The 14,944-nt window shown below is 43.1% G+C and overlaps 1 protein-coding gene across 2 annotated transcripts in view; it reads left to right on the top strand.

Annotated features, from left to right (window-relative positions):
• The window catches only part of faah (fatty acid amide hydrolase), an 82,680-nt gene extending 69,736 nt beyond the window's left edge, over window positions 1–12,944 (top strand). Inside the window, exons 13-15 of one of the 2 annotated variants that reach the window (XM_068036943.1) lie at window positions 2,443–2,551; window positions 10,114–10,259; window positions 12,402–12,944. In XM_068036943.1, coding sequence (XP_067893044.1) covers window positions 2,443–2,551; window positions 10,114–10,259; window positions 12,402–12,527 — 381 coding nt within the window. In that variant the 3' untranslated portion in view covers window positions 12,528–12,944. Of the gene's footprint in view, window positions 1–2,442; window positions 2,552–5,988; window positions 6,449–10,113; window positions 10,260–12,401 lie in introns of those variants that run through there. The other variant, XM_068036944.1, reaches the window with a different exon arrangement.
• The last annotated feature ends 2,000 nt before the right edge of the window (window positions 12,945–14,944 follow it).

Below are 14,944 nucleotides of genomic sequence, written 5' to 3'. Positions count from 1 at the left end.
AAGCAGACTCACACATGTCAGAAAGGTAGTGAATTTCGTGCATTCAGGATAGTTTTCTATGACTAAATGTCCTGGAACCAATAAGGGGACAGGCAATATTAAGAGATCAGACAGGATTTGGAAATCCCAAAGAAACGAACATAACAGGGACAGGGACTCACCAAAATTAACATAAGCAAAATAAGAGTAATGAAGAAAATAATGACACTAAAGAATAACATTCCGAAGACCAGCTGGTTTCTATCTCATGGTTTTAATGGAAGTAGGTGAGAACATTGCAGATGCTCTCAAAATTCTCTCCTATTCAGGAACTGTTCCTTTAGATTGGATGGTTGGGCATGCCACTCCACTATATAAGAAAAGAGAGAGCGGAACAAGAGAATTTAGACTTGTTAGCCTAACATCTATTGTCAGGAAATTGCTAGTGTTTATAATTGAGGGCAGTGTGAATGAACGCCTTTTTGAAAATTTTCAGTTGAAGTGAGAGTGAGCATGAATTTGTAAAGATAGGTCATGCTTGATGAATCTTATTGAATTTTTTGAAGAGGTGACTAAAGTAGTGGACAGGACAATGTCTAGGGATGTTATTTATATGGACTACCAGAAGGCATTTGACAAAGTCCCTACAAGAACCTGTTTAACTGAAATTGAAGTTCATGGAATTGAAGGCAAATTATGGACTTGGTTGGGAAATTGGAGTGGCAGGAGACTGAGTAGAGATAATGGGCAGGTACTATAAATGGTTGGGTGTGTCTACTGGCGTCCCACAAGGATCTGTATTGGGGCCTCAACTATTCATCATGTTTATTAATGACTTAGAAAGCCAAGTATCCAAATTTGCCAATAACAAAACTATAGGCGACGTTGTAAGCAGTGTGAATGGAATCATAAAATTATTGAGATATCGAGAGGTTGGGCGGGATTTGGTGTAGGAGGTGGGGCTCCTGGCGCCAGGCTGAAAGGGTGGGGGGAGCCCTGCCTTGGCCTTTTCCTGCTCACCAACAACCCACCCCCACCCCTGTCGAAACAATCCTCTGGTCTTTTTTTAAATCAAAGTTTCAGGAGCTGGCATCCCCATCCCTTTTAAAGATGGGGATCCCGCCTCCATGAGCTTCCCAATCAGGGCCGGCAGCTCAGCACTATCAGCAGTGCCACCGAGCCAGTGCCGGTACTGCAGAGTCCTCAGCCCCAGGCCCAGTGCTGGAACCCCGGAGAAGGGATAGGTGAGGCAGGGTCGCTGGGGCCACTATGGAAGGCCCCAGTGAGGGGGAGATCATGTAGTCCGGGGGAGGGGGATCCTAGGGGGAGTTTCCCGATGGGGGTCCTCTAGGCCATGGATTGCCCACGGGGGAGGGAGTTCCTCCTCCCCCACCAAAGCCCGCAGCGAGTGCACATCATTTTACAAAGTGCCCTCCCCACCTGGCAGAGGCACCCCCGCCGCTGGTAAGATCCCAGCGGCGACGGGAAGAGGCTCTTAATTGGCCAATAATAGGCCACATAAGGACCTCAATTGGCCTTTGGACGGGAAGGCTGTCATTGGCCTATCCCACCCCCGGTAAGATCGCTTGGCAACGGGGAGGTGTCGGGCCCTCAACACCCGCCACAGTTGTGATTCTCCCTACCCCCCTGCCTCCACTCCCGTTTCGGGGGCCCATACTGTGAGCACCACACTATAGGAAGGATATATTGGCCTTTGGAGGGAGTGCAGCGTATTTTTACCAGAATGATACCTGGGCAGCAAGGGTCAAATTACCTCAAAAGTGTGTATTGACCAATAACCCCTGTGAGCTGGATAAGGCCTTTAAGGAGCAGCCCCTGCCCCTCCCTCCCCACTTGCTTCACCTGCTGTTTTCTAACAGGCCCAGTTGCTGTCTGAACTTTATTCTTCAGGCTGTTGCTCCTCATCCATTCACACAAATGATGCAAAAACAGTGCCCATGATGACCAGTGAGTGCTTAATGAGGGTAGGTAAGAAAGGGAAAATCAGAAGGAAGCAAATTGGAAGTGTAAAACTGGCTTGGAAATGCACTGCTCACAATGGCATACAGATCCTTATGACCTAAGTGCCTGCTGGTGAATGCTCCTTTAAATTCTTCATCTAGTCAGTTTGTGAAGCAAATGTCGCTGTGTTTCTGACCGGCCTAGTTAAAATTGCATCAGGATTGAAATGACACATTCGGACCCCTATTTGAATTAATTGATGAGCCAACTGGATCTTTCCAGCAGATGCGTTTGTGACCTAAACCTGCTTCACAGTAAAAATGGCAGCCAATAAGTGGATTTTCCCAACTTTAATCACTTATTTGCCCCTTTATCGCTGGGTGGATTCATTTTGGCTAAGATCAGGGCCACATGTTCGCAGTTGTTTGCATGATGTAGCATAAAACATCCATAAAATAAACTGTCACCATGAAGGAAAATAAGTTTTGGTATTTTGTCTAGGCCTATTGTGAGGAGTACATTGGCACTTGGAAAAGCGCGAACCTTGATGTCTTACTCTGCCCAGCACTAGGTCCAGCTTTCGCTATCGGATCTGCAGGAAAACTAACAGGTAGGTAACGATTCAGGAATAAGCCCTTTATCAGAATAATGTGGTTTCCCTCGAATAATAGAATAATTTTACTTTGTCAGGCTGGTGATGCACAGAGATAAAATCTTATCACTAAGTATCTGTGGTAAAGGCAACTAATTTGCTCTATGGTATCCAAAGTCAAATGCAATAGTTCACATTTACTGCCACATCCTTTGGTGAGAAGGATAATTCTGTCAAGGTGTCAGGCCTAGCAAGTCTGTTGGCCCTTCTGGGCACTTGTGAATGGAAGCGGAGCTTTACTTCATTGTTTTGGGAACTGCTCTAAAACCATTTAAAATTAAACTGCCTGGAGCAGAGTTTTGCACATGCATGTTGAGCAACAATGCTGCATGAGTTAGATTTACTTCTGAGCAGTATAACTGCAATCTAATGTAATTCTGATTAATTTTGTTTTTGTTTCTATTAGTTTACATATTTTTGGTCACTTGCTGAATACTGAGACCCTCTTTGCAGAAGTGACTGCGAGGCATTGCTCAGTGAAATAAAAGAGCTGAATTCATCTTGACATAGTTATTAATACTGGGCCTTTTTGCTTTTTGAATTGCAGCCAATGTGTTTAGGTAAACTGGACAGCAACCATTTTATACAAAGCAATGTCGTTCAACAACAATCAGGTGAAAGACTAGTTAACCTGTTGATAGTACTGGTTGAGAGAAGACTCAGTGGCTGAGGCACTTGGAGAATTTGTTCCTTTTTTCTTTGAATACGGTTTTGGAATATTTAACATCTACCTGAATCACTGGAACAGGAATACTAGGCTTATTTCTGTGATTCAAATGGATATGATTTAATATGCCCAGTTTCAAAGTCTTTTCCATGGGCTAATGCACATTTCTTATGAACTAAAGCACAATACACAAAGTAATCAGGGAGGCAGTATCCTGGGATGAACAATGAAGCCATTATGCTGCTGATGATCTCATTCAACACAGGACAAAATTTCCCAAAGCTTTTGGAGCTTTCTGACAGATGGGTAAATAACACTCCTACAGACCATGTATGTCTCAGGCTATAAACTATGAATCAGATTTATTAAGAAGTGGAATTATTCGAAGCATGAGAAAACAAGGCATATTTCACTAGATTACAAAACTATATAAACTATAGTTCCTCTCCCAAAGTGGTGATGGTTCTTTAAAACTTCAAGTTCTCTGTAATGAAACATAACTTGACCATCGCCATCTATTTCACTCCCTTGTCTCCAATACCATTCCTCCTCTGCCATTCTCTTAGGCTGAACCATACCATTTACAACCTTGGCATGTTGTTCAACCGTGAGTGTAGCTTTAAAACCCAAACTTTTTCCAGCATCAAGGCTACTTACTTCCATAATCACAGCATTGCATCATCTGCATGATAAAACATTTGCTTACTTAGTATCTTCACTGCTTTTTACGACTTCTCATCCTCAGTGATTTCAGCCTCTATCTCATATCTTGCATTCTACCCTCCATAAATGTGAAGTCAGCCAAAACTCAGCTGTCCAAGTCCTGTTCACCCATCACCCCTGTGCTTGCTGACCTACATTGGCTCCTGGTCAAACAATGCCTCAATTTTAAAATTCTCAGTATTATTTTTAAGACCCTCCATGGCCTTGCCCCTCCCTTTTTCTGTAATCTCCTCCAGCCCCACAACCCCTCTGAAATATCTGCTCTCATCTAATTCTGGCTTCTTGAGCATCTCTGCCATTGATGGCTGTGTCTTTAGTTGCCTAGGCCCTAAGCTCTGGACTTCCCTCCCTTAACCTCTCTGCCTTTCTACCTCACTTTCCTCCTTTAAGATGCTCCTTAAAACTTACCTCTTTGACTAAGCTTTTTGCCATCTGCCCAAATATCACCTTATATGGCTCAGTGTCAACGTTTACTTTATAACTAAAATGGAGGGTTCTTGGACAAGACAAAATATGCTGCAAACAGCAGTACTTGTGTAACAGATCAAGAGTTTATTAAGCAAATGAATTTATAAAACAGATTTAGCTGACAAGCTGCTCACAGCCCTTGGCCTCTGGAACCTTTCGGGCACAGGTGATATTGTGTTCTGTCTCTTGGTGTCTTCTGTGAGGCTGTGAAGGAACCTCTTCAGAACTGGTCTTTTATCCTTATCTTCAATTCCTGCCCTAGTACCTCTATTACTGTATTTGGTAAAAGCCCATCAGACATATAATTCGATCACAGCCTGTTCTTAAACTGAATTACAGCCAGCTTTACAATATGCAAGCAACTTGATCAGTTTAAACTGTTCTTTTGGCAGTACAACACAGTTACAATCAGAGAACACATACCGGCAGTTAACTCTTTGTTTACAGAGAGCTTATACGAAACATGTATCAAACTACATAAAATTCACAATATAAAAAGTCCACATTTCTTTCTGTCAGTGATAGTACAGCTCCATAGATTATGCGGTTGAGGCATCCCCAGACTGCAAACAATGGGAAATCTGTGAATTGAGGAGAAATTTCAATCTTGCATTGATGTCTGACAGTGAATACCCTTGAAAAAGTTATACCTTGTTGCATGAGTTGTAATTGGTGTAATCTTTGCATTTCTTGCCCCTGTGAAGTGCCTTAAGTGTTTTATTATGTTAAAGGTGCTATATAACTACAAGTTGTTGTTGTTGTATCCCTGTGTTACCCCCTGTACATGCCTTTCTTACCCCTAGGCTCAGTTGCTGTAATGCTTTCATTTCTTGCCTTGCATCCTCCACTCTCTTTAAACTCCATCTTGCTTGAAACATTGCCACATGTATCCTGTCCTGCGCTAAGTCCTGGTCACCCAGCACTCTGGTTCTCCAGTGGCGGCACCTCCATGGCCTTGCCCAACAAATCTCTTCCAGACACACATTCTTTTCCAAACACACTGCTTCTCTGTTTCTGGCCTTGTGTGCAATCCCCATCATGTTGCCCAGCATGAGTGGCAAAGCATTCAGCTGCGTTGATCCTACTCTCTCTAGAATTCCCTCCCTAAATCTTAATTCTCCTCTACCTTTAAAAGCATCTCCGGAACTAATCGTGAGCTTTTGGTCATCCCTCTGAATCTCTCATTTCCCTAATGCCCTTTTCCTTACAGCTACTTGCGAAGTACTTTTTATGACATTTCTTTATGTTAAAGATCCTAACAACAACAACAACAATTTGACTTTGTGAAATTGAATGTCAGCAGGCTGTTCTTTCAGTGTGGGATATCAGACAAGCCTGATCTGTCCTCGCTCAGTCCCAACACGCAATCCAAACCAATAAGGATTGGGAGATAGTGATCAGGAATAGCAGTCATTTTTACTTTTCCTGAATCACTGCCATGCTAAGACCCCACCTGCCAAGAATGAGGCACATTAATTTTGTCATGAACATTGATTTTTAAACTGTTACTGGAGTTAAAAAATGACTTGTTAAACAGATGAGCCATGGCTGGAAAAGACATCTGCATATTAACAGACGGTGTTTGGAAGGACAAAGCAGCCATTCCCTGACACATTCAACCCGCAATGGACTTTTGATCACCAGACGTTGAAGGTTGGGGAGCTCACATTCCAGGTTGACTGCTAAGATGGCCGAATATACAAACTGACATGGTCAAACCAACTAGTAACATGACTAACCTGCTCGGCAACCTGAGTTCTTTTGAATTTATACAAACAGTTTGGGCAGAGAGTGTCTGTTTGCTCCTGGACTGAGAAGATCTCTCCTGTCTGCTCCCATCTCTTTCTCACAAGCCTCTAAATCCATTAAAGACGCATCAACCCCAAGAGAGAAAAGTCTTCTACAGTGAACAAGGTTTAAGAATAATACTGGGCCCCAATGAAAAGCAAGACCTACCGACAATCAAGGACTCTCGAGGAACCGCAACAAATGCTCTTCAGGTATTGGCTCAAACTTTTCCACTTTATTTTTCTTCTCTTTTCTGTCTCTATTTGCATATGTGTATCGCGTATGCATACTAGTGTGGGGCGTGGCATGTATCTGTCGGTGTTAACTGAATTTAAATTTAATAAATTTCAACTTTTCTTCTTTAAACCTAAGAAAGCCTGTTTGTGCTGGTTTCTTTGCTTTATAATTGGAAAGTGGTGAACAAGGATTCACCATGCGGGAGCTAAAAACACGGTGTGTTTAAAATTAAATTCTGTTACAGTAAGACCAGGTGAAGGCTGAAAGGGAACCCCTAGACCTCTTTCTCACCTGGTTGTAACAATCACTGATGCACAAGAGATAATAGGTTGGGCAGGTGATTTGGCATGCATTTTAGCTTCACAAGTAGTTCCAAAGGATCTGACTGATAATTTACTTTCCACAGCTAATCACCTGCAGTAGTAACAACTTGTGAAACAGGAGCTTTAATGATTCTAGAATATTTTAGATGAAAAAAGTATTCTTAATGTCAACACATTGGAGGATTGCAAATACAAATGTACACAATAAGGAGACCTCTGAAAATGAACTTTTAACATGTTAATAGTCCTTTTCTTGTCCTTGGTTTTTCTTGTGTTTTAATACAACATAATAGCCTGGATTATGTGTTTAATGGCAAAGCAACAATGTTAGTCATAGAGAGATACACCACCGAAACAGGCCCTTTGGCCCAACAAGACCATCAACCACCCATTCATACTCATTCTTTTTTTTTTTCTTTGGGCCTCCTTATCTCGAGAGACAATGGATACGCGCCTGGAGGTGGTCAGTGGTTTGTGAAGCAGCGCCTGGAGTGGCTATAAAGGCCAATTCTGGAGTAACAGGCTCTTCCACAGGTGCTGCAGAGAAATTTGTTTGTTGGGGCTGTTGCACAGTTGGCTCTCCCCTTGCGCCTCTGTCTTTTTTCCTGCCAACTACTAAGTCTCTTCGACTCGCCACAATTTAGCCCTGTCTTTATGGCTGCCCGCCAGCTCTGGCGAATGCTGGCAACTGACTCCCACGACTTGTGATCAATGTCACACGATTTCATGTCGCGTTTGCAGACGTCTTTATAACGGAGACATGGACGGCCGGTGGGTCTGATACCAGTGGCGAGCTCGCTGTACAATGTGTCTTTGGGGATCCTGCCATCTTCCATGCGGCTCACATGGCCAAGCCATCTCAAGCGCCGCTGACTCAGTAGTGTGTATAAGCTGGGGATGTTGGCCGCTTCAAGGACTTCTGTGTTGGAGATATAGTCCTGCCACCTGATGCCAAGTATTCTCCGAAGGCAGCGAAGATGGAATGAATTGAGACGTCGCTCTTGGCTGGCATACGTTGTCCAGGCCTCGCTGCCGTAGAGCAAGGTACTGAGGACACAGGCCTGATACACTCGGACTTTTGTGTTCCGTGTCAGTGCGCCATTTTCCCACACTCTCTTGGCCAGTCTGAACATAGCAGTGGAAGCCTTACCCATGCGCTTGTTGATTTCTGCATCTAGAGACAGGTTACTGGTGATAGTTGAGCCTAGGTAGGTGAACTCTTGAACCACTTCCAGAGCGTGGTCGCCAATATTGATGGATGGAGCATTTCTGACATCCTGCCCCATGATGTTCGTTTTCTTGAGGCTGATGGTTAGGCCAAATTCATTGCAGGCAGACGCAAACCTGTCGATGAGACTCTGCAGGCATTCTTCAGTGTGAGATGTTAAAGCAGCATCGTCAGCAAAGAGGAGTTCTCTGATGAGGACTTTCCGTACTTTGGACTTCGCTCTTAGACGGGCAAGGTTGAACAACCTGCCCCCTGATCTTGTGTGGAGGAAAATTCCTTCTTCAGAGGATTTGAACGCATGTGAAAGCAGCAGGGAGAAGAAAATCCCAAAAAGTGTGGGTGCGAGAACACAGCCCTGTTTCACACCACTCAGGATAGGAAAGGGCTCTGATGAGGAGCCACCATGTTGAATTGTGCCTTTCATATTGTCATGGAATGAGGTGATGATACTTAGTAGCTTTGGTGGACATCCGATCTTTTCTAGTAGTCTGAAGAGACCACGTCTGCTGACGAGGTCAAAGGCTTTGGTGAGATCAATGAAAGCAATGTAGAGGGGCATCTGCTGTTCACGGCATTTCTCCTGTATCTGACGAAGGGAGAACAGCATGTCAATAGTCGATCTCTCTGCACGAAAGCCACACTGTGCCTCAGGGTAGACGCGCTCGGCCAGCTTCTGGAGCCTGTTCAGAGCGACCCATTTATACTAATCCTACATTAATCCCATTTCCCTCTCACATCCCCACCTTCTCTCAATTATCATACCACCTACCTACACTGGGGGCAATTTACAATGGCCAATTTACCTATCAACCCGCAAGTCTTTGGCATGTGGGAGGAAACCAGAGCACCTGGAGGAAACCCACGCAGTCACAGGGAGAACTTGCAAACTCGGCACAGGCAGTACCCAGAACCAAACCCGGGTCGCTGGAGCTGTGAGGCTGCGGTGCTAACCACTGTGCCAAGTCATTGACATTTCTTCAGAACTGGCAAAAGTTAGAGACGTAACTAGTTTGAAGCAAGTACAGAGGCAGGAAATGGGTGGTTGGGAAGGAAAGAAGCAAAGGGAAGGGCTGTGATAGTTTGGAAGGCAGAATGACAAAAGGGATAATGGTGCAAGCAAAAGGCAGTGGTGTTGGGACAAGTAAAAGAAACAGTATAACTCTGGTGTATCCAACTGCAATGGACAAACAGATAGCAGCCTCAGACCAGTAAATTACAAAGGGTATATGGCACAGAAACAGGCCATTTGGCCCAACCAGCCAGCATTTATGCTCCATTCGAGTTTCCTCCTTGCTAATCTCGAAGATAGCTTCCCACAAAGATTGAGCAACGTTTGTAGTGCCGACATCCCCTTTCCCGGGGCAGTTTAATTCTGACTTCCAAGTCAAGGGGATCTCCAGATGTGCAGCAGTGATGTCAGCAGGCAGGCTAAGCAGCCAATCCACATTGAAGTGTTCTCACAACCAGCAAACCAAGAGGTTAAAAGCACTTTATCATTCACTTCCAATTTAAACTTTAGATAGTGAAATTAATGATATTTTAGCTTCTATCTAAATCCAATGTGAACAAACTCTTAAAAATATAATTTTAAATGTTAGTGGGATTTTTTTTATCACAATGGGAAAATTTGACATTCCACAAATATAAACTTAGCTTTTCAGGGTCAGTAAAGTTGTTTTGCTGAATTACGAGGTTAGTATGCCTTTTAAAAACACAGTTACACCACACTCAACAAGGCGCAACTTTTTCAAGGGGTTTTACTGCAAGACCAACAGCGTAACAGTGAAATTTCTCCTCAATTTACTGATATCCCATTGATTGCAGTTTGGGGATGCCTCAGCAGCATAACCTGTGCATACCTTAGTATCACTGACAGCAACTGTTGTATTTCTGTTATTCTGTGCATGTGCAGACTCCCAAAGTTGCTGTTAGTTTTAGTGGAGAAACAAAAGCATACACTGACAGTTTTACCGTCATTAAAAGGGCAAAACCCAGTCCAACGATGGCTTCTATTTTAACCACTCCTGATTTTGTGTACCGTTCATTTGAAATATTGAAGATAAAGATACCGTACTTGTTTCCACAGCTACAACCAGCTACAAGGTTATTTTCAACCTATTAAATTTCCCAGCTGGTGTTGTGCCAGTTAGTACAGTAACCAAAAAGGATGAAGAGGAACTGAAAGGCTATGTAGGTTACTGCAATGACCTCTGGGACAGGACCTTCAAAAAGGTGAGTGCATCTGATTGGAAAAAGCAAGACCTGATTCAAAAATCTCTGCATTTAAAAGCTCATCTATCCAGAAAGTAGTCCAGGATACCTCATCTGCTATTTCATCTTTGTTTTCCTCTCCTTAAGGTTTGGAGGTCACATCCTGCTAGTTTGTAGTACAACCTTCCATCAGCATGTACTCTGCAGACTTTTAAACACCTTTGTTTCTCTGGTGTCAGCTCTTGAGCTGATGTACCTGGGGCGGAAATGGTGAAATTTGGTATCTTTGGTCTTGCACCTGTTTTTGCTGAACTTTAGTAGACCTGGGTTTTCCAATGGGGCTGAACTGTCTACAGGCAGCTTGCATTGCTCCACAGTGAAAGTTTCACTTTTACATTGATTTGGAGTTATTTGCTTTCTGCTCTTGAGAATTCCTGTGTTTTGCCAAATAACAGGAGGCCAGCACGATGCACCTTTTTAATATTGGAACTTTGCACATTTCTGCAGGTGCACAGCAACAACATAAGTTTTAAAGCTGCCAGCACTGACCTTTTTGATGAGCGCTGTCACCTTTTCTTACTATTGTTGGTTCCTTGCCATTGTACTGTTGCTCCTTTCTTTGGATTGGAAACTTATGTGTTCCCTTTTGTTTGGTTTCAACTTTACTATTTGACTGCACCATTTAGAACTCCTTGCCTGACAAAATCTTTCTCTCGTTCCTGTACATTAGCAGTTGCTAGCTCACTCTCACCTCTGAGTCAGAAGTTTGTGGGTTCAGGTCCTGCTCCAGAGACTTGAACACAAAAATCTAGACTGACACTACAGTGCAGTACTGAGGTGCTAGTTTTTCAGATGAGATGTTAAATCGAGGCCCCTTCTGTTCTCCTGTGGATGTGAAAAAATACCAAGGCACTATTTTGAAGAACAGCAGGGGAGTTGCCTCCAGTGTTGCGTTTAAAAGAAGGGACTGTAGAAAACATTGGGGAGCTCACTCTGTGCCAGCACAATTCACAATGGCCAAAATACCCTTTTGCTGCTGGTGTGCCTGAAGCAAGTCTGAGATCCTCGTAATCACAATATTGGTACCACGTCGGGAAGCTTCTGCTGCTGTAGGTCTGTGTGGATGAGAGTCAGATAAATTGGCACAGTTGGCAGGAACACTCGTTTCACTTCTGACCTGAGTTCCTCAATAAATTGACTTTGTTACAATTTTGGTTTGGTTCCTAGTGAGGGTGACTTGGGACTAAATTGGCAGTCTCGAATGAAGGTCATAATATTGACTGGTGTGGGAAATTGAAGGATTATTCTGGGAAAAGGTGGATGGGGAGACAATAATTTTCTTTTTGGGGGGAAAACATATCACTTTCAACAAAAAAGGAAATAACTTTGTATAGTGATGCTCATCTGAGTTGAGACAGGATGGGGGTTGCATACCAGCCCTTGGAGTGTTTGATGAGAAATTTATAAATGGAACTTGTATTTAATTTATACTGTCCCTGAACTGGAGTGAACAAAGGGGCAGAATAGGCAACTTTACTCTCCTCATAGAGAGATACAGCACTGAAACAGGCCCTTCAGCCCACCGAGTCTGTGCCGACCATCAACCACCCATTTATACTAATCCTACATTAATCCCATATTCCCTACCACATCCCCTCTATTCTCCTACCTACACTAGGGACAATTTACAATGGCCAATTTACCTATAAACCTGCAAGTCTTTGGCAGTGGGAGGAAACTGGAGCACCCAGCAGAAACCCCGTAGTCACAGTGAGAACTTGCAAACTCCGCATAGGCAGTACCCAGAACTGAACCCAGGTTGCTGGAGCTGTGAGCCTGCGGTGCTAACCACTGCGCCGCTCTCTAATCAGGCTGGAGAGGAAAGTCGCAAGATTACCCTGCATCTAACCAGACTTAAAAGGTGAATTGCCTTAAACAAATGTGAAAATGAATGGGGGAAGCTAATGCCATATGATTTATGTTTACATTTGGTTTTTCCTTCACAAACAAGCACAGTTCTGTCAGAATTGAATCTCCTCCTCTCCTAACCAAAGCAGAATTAGCAGTATAATCAATTTAAGATAAGTATTTGTACAAATTATTTATCTCATGTGCATATGATCTTATTTTGCTGCTGTTTTTTTCTTATCTCCTGCATTTTAGGGCATATCAGGAGCTGTTGGTCTCCCGTTAGCTGTGCAGTGTGTAGCCTTACCTTGGCACGATGAACTCTGCCTGCGTTTGATGAGAGAGGTGGAAAGAGTTACTCAAAAGAAGAGGACCATTTAACTACATCAGTGATTGGAGCAGCCTTTCAAGTATAGCTGCTTTCAGCTGAACCTTCCAAGCAGATGCTGCTCTACTTGGAACACAGCACCAGTATTTGGAATTGCGTGGCATCTGTTTAATATGGGATTAATTGATAGTTTAATTTTAAGATTAAAAACTTGAAGTCAAGTGCTGATGTGCTTAATGTGTTCGAAAGATCTTGGTTATGCTGTACCCCTCTGTTCACCAGCACACCTTTCACTATAAACTGTAAAACCCATCGGTCTGTTGAATAGATTGGAAATTTATTGTAATCTGGTATCTCCACTAAACTTTGTGTTGGTACAATGGGACATATGAGGAAAAAAAATCTCTCAAACTATTGAAGACAGGAATATCATAATGCACTAAGTAAATTGACACTTGGTTCTACAACAATATTAGCCTTCAGTTTCTGTTTTTTAACATTTTCCTTCTACTGACAATAGTAAGTTACAATACTGAATTACTGATGTGATCATAGAATGGTTACAGCACAGAAGGAGGCCATTCGGCCCTTCATGTCTGTGCTGGCTCTCTACAAGAGAAGCTCACCTAGTTCCACTCCCCTGCCTTTTCCCTGTAGCCCTACAATTTTTTTATTTTCAAATAATTATTCAGTTCTTGTCTGAATGCCTTGATTGAATCTGCCTCCACCACACACTCACAGGCAGTGCATTCCAGATCCTAACCTATCGCCTGCGTAAATGAAAAAATTTTCCTAGTGCTGCCGTTCTTCTGCCAATCACTTTAAATCTGTGTCCTCTGGTTCTGGATCCTTCCACCAGTGGGAACAGTTTTTCCCCTAACTACCCTGTCCAGACCCCTCATGATTTTGATCTGTCAAATCTCCTCTTAATCTTCTCTCCTCCAAGGAGAACAGCCTCCGCTTTTCCAGTCTATCCATGTAACTGAAGTTCCTCAACCCTGGAACCATTCTCCTGAATCTTTTCTGTACCCTCGCTAATGCCTTAACATCCTTCCTAAAGTGTCTTGCCCAGAACTGGCCACAGTACTGCAATTGAGGTCGAACCAGTGTTTTAGAAAGGTTTATCATAACTTCCTTGTTCTTGTACCCAATGCTGCTATTTATAAATGTCCAGGATCCCATATGCCTTATTAACTGCTTTCTCAACCTACCCTGCAACTTTCAATGATTTGTGCACCTAAAGTGCAGGTTCCTCTGCTCCTACAACCCCTTTAGAATTGTATCCTTTAACTTATATTGCCTCTCCTCGTTTTTCCTACCAAAATGAATTACTTCACACTTTTCTGCGTTAAATTTCATCTGCCGAATGTCCGCCCATTTCACCAGCCTGTCTGTGTCCTCTTGAAGTTTATCACTACCCTCCTCACAGTTCATAATACTTTCAAGTTTTGTGTCATCTGCAAATTTTGAAACTGTGCCCTTTACACCCAAGTCTCGGTCATTAATGTATATCAAGAAAAGGAGGGGTCCTAACACCGACCCCTGAGTACTTTGTATCAGTGGTCTCTAAGGAAGTGGAATTGACAAAATATCTGTAGAAGCGAAGAGAGTTGAGCCAATGGATAGGGTAAAAATTGAGGGGGGGAGGTACTAAAAAGGCTGGCTTTGCTTTGGGTAGATAATTTATCTGATCCAGATGGCTTGCATCCCAGGTTGCTAAAGGAAGTGGGGTGGAGATAGCAGAAGGGCTTGCCATAATCTTCCAATCTTCCCTGAATATGGGTAAGGTGCCAGATGATTGGAGAGTGGCAAATGTGACACTTTTATTCAAGTAAGGACAGTTTTAGCAACTACAGGCCAGTTAGTTTGACATCAGTGGTGGGTAAGGTTTTAGAAACAATAATCAGGGGGAAAAAATCAAGACACCTGGAGCGAATCAAGTTAGTTAAGGATAGCCAGTATGGATTTGTAAAAGGCAGATCATGCTTGACTAATCTAATTGAATTTTTTGATGAAGAAACTGATTCTTGATCAGCATGGGGATGGAATATTATCGGGGGTAGATGGAAATGTGGAGTAATCAGTTCAGCCATGAATTTATCGAATGGCGGAGCAGGCTTGAAGGGCTGAGTGGCCGACTCCTGCTCCTAATTCGTATGTTCGTATGTAAGGTTGATGAAGGGAATGCGGTGGATGTTGTTTATGCGGACTTTAAGAAACTGTTTATGGTATCACATAAAAGGCTGGTTAACTAAATTGAGGCTCATGGAATGTCTAATTGGATAAAAAAAATTGGCTGTCATACGAGGCCCCCACCCGTCAAGAATGAGACACATTACTTTTGTCATGAACATTGATTTTAAACTGTTACTGGAGTGAGGGGAGGACTTGTTGAACAGATTAGCCATGGCTGGAAAAGACATTTGCATATTAACAGACGGTTTGGAAGGACAAAGCAGCTATTCCTTGA

The sequence above is a fragment of the Heterodontus francisci genome, chromosome 8 (genome assembly GCF_036365525.1).
Source record: "Heterodontus francisci isolate sHetFra1 chromosome 8, sHetFra1.hap1, whole genome shotgun sequence".
Taxonomy (NCBI): Eukaryota; Metazoa; Chordata; class Chondrichthyes; order Heterodontiformes; family Heterodontidae; genus Heterodontus; species Heterodontus francisci.
The sequence above is the reverse complement of the archived record's forward strand: the minus strand, read 5'-3'. Positions and strand labels throughout refer to the sequence as shown.